Source organism: Nematolebias whitei, chromosome 8 (genome assembly GCF_014905685.2).
Source record: "Nematolebias whitei isolate Nwh7 chromosome 8, NemWhi1, whole genome shotgun sequence".
Taxonomy (NCBI): domain Eukaryota; kingdom Metazoa; phylum Chordata; class Actinopteri; order Cyprinodontiformes; family Rivulidae; genus Nematolebias; species Nematolebias whitei.
This window is the reverse complement of record NC_056505.1, coordinates 1279170-1286831: the sequence shown is the minus strand read 5'-3', so window position 1 is coordinate 1286831 and position 7662 is coordinate 1279170. Positions and strand designations below refer to the sequence as shown.

Below are 7662 nucleotides of genomic sequence, written 5' to 3'. Positions count from 1 at the left end.
GATTACAAGCATGTCTTAAAGACATAAAAACCTGGATGACCCTTAATTTTCTCCTGTTGAACAGACAAGACTGAGGTTTTAGTTTTTGGACCTGAGCACCTTAGGAATGAATGTTTCAGTCTTTCTCCCTCCTTAGATGCATTAATCTGTCCTCCAGCTCTAATGTTAAAAATTTTGGTGTTATTTTTGATCAGGACGTGTCTTTTATCCCCCACATTAAAAACGTTACTAGAACCTCCTTCTTCCACCTGCGTAATATCACTAACATTAGAAACATCTGATCTAAAGATGATGCAGAAAAACTGGTCCATGCATTTGTCACGTCTAGACTGGACTATTGCAATGGTTTATTATCTGGGTGTCCAAATACTTCTTTAAAACGTCTTCGGTTGATCCAAAATGCTGCTGCCAGAGCCTTAACTGGAGTTACTGGGAGAGATCATATCTCTCCAGTTTTAGCTTCTCTCCATTGGCTCCCTGTCAAATCCAGAATAGAATTCAAAATCTTACTTCTAACCTACAAAGCTCTCAACAACCTAGCTCTATCTTATATTACAGATCTTATTGTTCCATATTTTCCTAACAGAGCACTTCACTCTCAGGCTGCAGGTTTACTTGTGGTTCCTAGAGTTTACAAAAACAGAATGGGAGGAAGATCTTTCAGTTCTCAGGCTCCTCTCTTGTTGAACCAACTTCCAGTTTCTGTCCATGAGGCTGACACATTGTCCAGTTTAAGACTGGGATTAAGACTTTCCTTTTTGATAAATCCTATAGTTAGGGTCAGCTTAGGTTTCCTGAGCTGTCCCTTAGTTCTGCTGCTATAGGCTTAGACTGCTGGAGGACAAACTGACCACAGTTTTCTCTCTGCTGCTGTCTTTACTTACTCTGCTCAACCTGTTTGTATTTGTAATTATTTTTTCTATCATTAACATGTGTTTTTTTCTCTTTCAGATACACCTGGACCTATATCTGGACCTGGACCTATATCTGGACCTATATCTGGACCTGGACCTATACCTGGACCTACCATTCTGTGCTCGTCTGTCTCTCCTTCCTGTCCTCTCAACCAGCCGGTCAGAGCAGATGGTCTCTTGTCCTGATCCTGGTTCTGCTGGAGGTTTCTTCCTGTTAAAGGGAGTTTTTCTTTCCACTGTCTCCACTGTGCTTGCTCAGGATGGGAGACTGCAACGAAGCCAAGATTCAACTTGTCTGCTGGATTCTTAGATAGAGAACTTTACTAACTGGCTTTTATGTGAATGTTCCTGTAAAGTCCCTGAGACAACTTTGTTGTGATTTGGTGCTATATAAATAAACTGAATTGAATTGAATTAATCTGTGTTGAGACTCAGATTAAAGTTTTGGAGTTGGATGCAGATCAAAATGATAGTCCAGAGAAACATAAAGAGCTTTTGCTGTTGAGAACTAGGTACAGAGAGCTTTCCACTAACAAAATTGCAGCAAATCTTCTTTGGTTGAAACTATCTTATTATGACCAAGGTGATAAAGTAGGCAAAATTCTTGTTTGGAGACTTAAAAAAATGCAAACAGATAGAGCCATAAACTCAATTAAATTAGAAAATGAAGACATGGAAATAGACCCAGTTGCAATTAACTCCACCTTTAAAACATTTTATGAATCACTTTATCAATCAGAATATCCAGAAACCACGCAGTTACAGACTGAATTCTTAGACCAATTAGATATCCCAACTATTAAAGATCAAGATAAGATTGAATTAGATAAACATGTAACAGTGAAGGAAATGTTAGAAGTTGTGTGGAACATGAGGAGTGGGAAAACCCCAGGGCCGGGTGGGATCCCCATTGAGATTTATAAATTGTTTCCAGAAAAATGACTCCCTCCATTACTAGAAGTGTTTGAAGAAGCATATGACTCAGGAATCCTGACACCAACCTTACGGTCTGCACTAATTACCTTGGTTCCAAAGCCTGGCAAACCACGAACAGACAGGGGATCTACTATGCAAGGTTTTGGCCAGGAGACTAGAGTTGTGTGTTCCATCCCTGATTTTTAATGATCAGAATGGTTTTATTCCTGCGTGTCTGGCATTTCATAATATATGTAGAGTATTGAATATATTACATGAAAGGCGAGATGCGAAAGATAACGCAATCCTGTCACTGGACGCCGAAAAAGCTTTTGACAGTTTGGGATGGGAGAAAAATACCTTAAATGGGTGAAAATTTAAATACGGAACCAACAGCGGAAATAATAATGAACAATAACATATCACAAACATTTATTCTTTACAGAGGCACGCAACAAGGTTGCCCTTTGTCCCCTCTTTTATTTTGGTTTGCTATTGAACCCCTGGCCTTGGCCATCCAACAGCATCCAAAAATCTCTGGTGTTAAAATAGGAGAACTGGAGCATGCCATTTCACTTTTTGCGGATAATGTTGTTATATAACTGTCCAACTTGAATGCATCCATTCCAACACCTGCTGACCTAATCAAATCTTTTGGAGAATTTTCTGGCTACAAATTCTCCTATTGTTGCCAACCTGTACATGGAGGAGGTAGAAAAGAGAGCCTTGACGTCCTTTTCAGGGACACCACCAAGTCATTGGTTCAGGTATGTTGACGACACCTGGGTTAAAATTAAATCTCAGGAAGTCCAACATTTTACTGACCACATCAACTCTGTGGATAAATACATCAAGTTCACACGAGAAGATGAAAAAAATGGCAAGTTGGCTTTCTTGGACTGTGAGGTCTCAGTCTCTGATAGAGGACATTTGCAAACCGAGGTGTACCACAAACCCACCCACACAGACCAGTATTTGCAGTTTGACTCCCATCACCCTTTGGAGTACAAGTTAGGAGTCATCAGGACTCTGTACCACAGAGCAGACAGCGTCCCCACTAGCTCAGGAGCCAGGCAGAAGGAGAAATCCCACACAAGACAGGCTCTAGAGCAATGTGGATATCCTAACTGGGCCTTCTTGAAAGAAGAAACCCAAACAGGACTCCAGTCAGCATCAGGTGAAAAGGAGGAACCCAGACCCAGACCAGTGGTCATTCCAGATGTTGAGGGAGTATCAGAGAAACTGTTTATTTTCTAAACATAACGTCCCAGTGGCTTTTAAACCCCAAAATACATTAAAGACTGGTTCATCCCAAAGATCCAGTCCCCCGGCACAAACAGAGTAATGTTGTGTATGTTGTTCAGTGTCAGGAGGGTGATCAGTCTTACATCGGGGAAACTAAACAGCCACTGGCCAAAAGGATGGACCAGCACAGAAGATCAACATCATCAGGCCAGGACTCTGAGGTCTACACTCATCTCCAGGTCAGAGGTCACTCTTTCAGGGATGAAGATGTTCACATCCTGGACAGAGAGGAACGATGGTTTGAGAGAGGAGTAAAGGAGGCCATCTTTGTGAAAAGAAACCGTCCATCATTAAACAGGGGTGGAGCCTCCGGGTTCAACTGTCCCCCTCTTACAATGCTGTGATTGCTAGTATCACTCAGCCCTCTGTGAATAGTAAACAGCCATCAGGTGCTAATGATCCATTGTTAGGCTGATGGTCCTTCTTGAGCATGTGATCAGCTGGTTCTGGTTGTCAGCAGCAAACTGGTTGATCCACTCTGAGAAGGTGCTATTTAAGAGACTGAGCTGAAAACAGCACCTCAGACTGAGGAAGTCCTCAGGATGAGAGACAAAACGTTTCTACATTTTTTTTTATTTTTTTTTTAATGTCCAGAGGACCAGATTTAACTTTTTTAGATTCTGGCTAAAAAGTTAATAGTTCAAAGTCAACGTATTTGAATAAATATGAAAGACAAAACCCAAAAATATTTTTATTATATATATATATATATATATATATATATATATATATATATATATATATATATATATATATATACTTATACATATAAAGTAATCTAATCAAGATTTGAAGTCTACATGTTGTTGTTAGATGAGCTCAAGTCATTAAAAATTAGGTGTAATTAACTGTTTCAACTTGGAGCTTCGTAAATCAGTTAAAAACATACTTTAAAAATCACGTGTTCACACTTTGTAATACTCCTAACATACAGAAGATTTATTCTAAAATAATTTACATTAATAATTTATGTAAAATGAAGGAGCCAAGAACAACGTACCTTTCTTCAAACCACAACATATTCTCAATCCGGGGCTTTAAAAATGTCCAAATCATCCACCCAGCCCTTCATAGATTGGACCAGTGCTCCCAGTAACTTGTAATTCTTTAAATTATTTGCGGTAACACACACCAGCTCTGCTGGGAATGTCAGTGGAGGTAAATATTATTCCAGGTCTCTGCTCCTTTTTTATTTTTTCAAAGGGGCGATATTTCCAGTTTTACCTATTTTTTCCAAGAACTGTTTTTAATCATGTGGGAGAAGTTTGTCACGATATAGTCCACTTTGTTTACAGCTGCTCTTCAGCGTTATGAAGGAGGATACAGCGGTGACACCACGAAAAACACCAGAGTACAGGTTGTTTTGGTCTGTGGACAGGAAAGATGGCCCACGAGACGTTAACGCCCCCAAACGTCACTACGCAGTGACGTAGGTTCCAAAGCTCTATATGTCTCTGTTGACCTGGGGACACCTTGGAGTCCTCCCAGAAGAACTGGAAGAGGTGGCTGTGGACAGAGATGTGTGGACCTCTCTGCTGTGCCTGTGACCCCCCACGAATGCCAACTGCAAACTAATCAGACACTTTTATCGCAGAAAAACTCAGTCATGGTTGATGTTTGTGTTTTCACCTCATGGAGACACGTGTACTGAACGTGGTAAGGAGCAACGTTCTCTTCTCCTTCAATCTCCACACTGATCTGAAGACGAACGGCACCCGACACGGCCGACTTGTCAGTTCTCTTCTCTGTAACACACACACACAAACGCATGCACGCACACACACACACACACACACACACACACACACACACACACATACACACACACCTCATGAGCCACAGAATGAATAAAACTAACTATAGAAATTAATGAACATCTACCACTGAGTCAACACGATTAAAGATGGCTGCTGCTGCAACGCAATGTTCCCACAAACAAAACTAGCCTTCAGTCAGTCAGTTGTTCCAATATCAGGCTAACAAATGGAGTGGCAGTAGCTGAGAGTCATCCACAACACATATTGTAAGTGCTAAAACACAGGAACAAAGTCAAACCAATTCAAGATGGCTGCCACAGCTACCCCAAATCAGCCAACTCTCAGATGGTTATCAATTTTATAACCAAAGCTTTGCGTGGTAGTAGCTGAGTGTCATTCATAACACATAACGAGCCTGACAACTCATGAAATCGCACAAGATCATACATGATGTTCTTATTGAGATTTAACCAAAATGATGAGAAGGTGTCCGGATCAAGTCTCGGGACGTTACTGGGTGTTCTCTCCGCACTCCGGTTTACCCAAACGTCCATGTCCAGGGACTGCTGGACCAGACTGTTGGACTATTGTTAGCTTCTTATCCCTGTCTGGGTTGCTGGTGTCCATGTCCAACAGCCCCTGGACATGGACACCAGTGACCCAGACAGGGATAAGAAGCTAAATATAATGGATGGTTCTAACTTCTTCATTTCTCATCATAATCTGATATCAGTGTAAAGATGACTGAATCAGTTTTAACCTGCTCCGTGACCATCACGCACACAAATACATCCTGTTTTCTACATCAACTGTGAATGTCCTCGTACCCAGGGTGTACCAAACGTCCATCTCTCCACTCAGTGTTCGGACCTCGACGATGGTCTGACCCAGGAAGTCGTCCGACTCTCTCTTCAGACGCTGCTTCACTCGAGATTTGATGTCGTCGTCTTCGTCCCAAACCCGCAGCTTGATGCGGTCTGATGAATTGTGGCACTCGCTGAAAGAACAGGAAGTCAGCAGACGTGTGATTATTCATGAGCAGAAAGCTGACGTTTACAAAATGTTACATGAAAATATGTTTTAATGATCTTTCTATTGTCAGAATAAGACATTGTATTTTTGGTCAGTTGGTCAGTTATGTTGGTATTGTAGAACTGAAGAGTTTTATGAAATGTGTGTGTCAATCACTGTCAGTGATTGCAAGATACAGTGTTACCAAATACGGGAAAGGTTTTGGAGTCTGACCTTGTAGGAATGTGTTGATTTGTGTCCGGGCACAGGAATGTCTGGGCACTCACCCAGGAAAAGTTTCCCAAAGTACGGTTTGGTAGGCATTTCTCACTTGCTATGGGCTGTTCAGTCCCTACACAGTCGGTGCGAGAGTTAAGTTCTCATTGCTGGTAGTAAGTCGGACCCTTCAGGGTGAGAGTTGGACTCCACCGCCCTGGTGGTGCCCGATGTCACCGATTCTGTTCAGAACTTTAATGGACAGAATTCCTCAGTGCAGCCAGGGGGCGGAGGGAGTCCATCTCTGCTCTTTGCAGATAATGTGGTCTTGATGTCATCATGATATGATCTTCAGCTCTCAATGGAACGGTTTGCAGCTGAGTGTGAAGCAGCTGGGATGAGAGGATCAGCTCCTCTAAATCTGAGTCCATGGTCCTCAGTCAGAAAAGGGTGGATTGCTCTCTTCAGGTCGAGGGTGAGGTTCTGCCTCAAGTGGAGGAGTCCAAGTACAAGTTTTGTTCATGAGTGAAGGAAGAATGGAGCGTGAGATTGACAGATGGATTGGTGCAGCGTCTGCAGTGTTGTGGACTCTGTGCCGGTCTGTTTTGTTGAAGAGGAGCTGAGCTGTAAGACAAAGCTCTCTGTTTACTGGTCAGTCTACGTTCCTCCCCTCACCTCTGGTCATGAACTCTGGTAGAGACTGAAAGAATGAGATCGTGGATCCAGGAGGTGGAAATGAGTTTCCTCTGCAGAGCTGGACTCTCCCTTAGAGACAGGGGGAGAAGTTCAGTTATCAGGAGAGACTCAGAGGAGAACCACTGCTCCTCCACATCCAGAGGAGACAGTTCAGGTGGTTCATCTGGTGAGGATGCTCCCTGGGCTCCTCCCCAGGGAGGTGCTTCAGGCATGTCCGACTGGGAGGAGACCCAGGGTAAGACACAGGACATGCTGGAGAGACTATGTCTCTCGGTTGGTCTGGGTATGCCTTGGAGTCCCTCCATAAGAGCTGGAAGAGGCTGTGGAGAGAGATGTCTGGACCTCCCTGCTCAAGATGCTGCCCCTGCGACACAACTTCAGAACAAGATGAAGATGATGGATGGATGGAAGTGGTAATATACTGATAAGCCAAATAACAACTTGGCAGAGGTCAAGTCAAGTCAGATTTATTTATAGAGCACATTTAAAACAGAAACTGTTACCAAAGTGCTTAACAAAAATATCACATCATCAGATAAAAAGTAGCAAGATATATTTACAGCACATGGAATAAAAATATAAAACCAAAAACAATTAGAAACAATGAAATACTAAATCAGATCATGTTGTGTCAAAAGTCAAGGAAATAATAACAAAAAGCATAAACTCAGTCAGAAACAATGAAATACTAAATCAGATCTGATGACCTTGTGTTAAATAGGAATAATAACAAAAGCATAAACAGAATCAGCATCAATGAAAAACTAGATCTAAATCTGATCACCCTGTGTTAAATGTCAATGAGTACAGATGTGTCAGTGAGTACAGATGTGTCAGTGAGTACAGAT

At 42.1% G+C, this 7662-nt stretch overlaps 1 protein-coding gene across 1 annotated transcript in view; it reads right to left on the bottom strand.

Moving 5' to 3' along the window:
• LOC119412961 (protein unc-13 homolog B) overlaps positions 1 to 7662 on the bottom strand; it is a 141509-nt gene that overhangs the window by 86017 nt on the left and 47830 nt on the right. The window contains exons 10-11 of the mRNA XM_037679971.1: positions 5719 to 5888; positions 4764 to 4879 (exon numbers count right to left, since the gene is read on the bottom strand). Coding sequence (XP_037535899.1) covers positions 4764 to 4879; positions 5719 to 5888 — 286 coding nt within the window. The remainder of the gene's footprint in view (positions 1 to 4763; positions 4880 to 5718; positions 5889 to 7662) is intronic.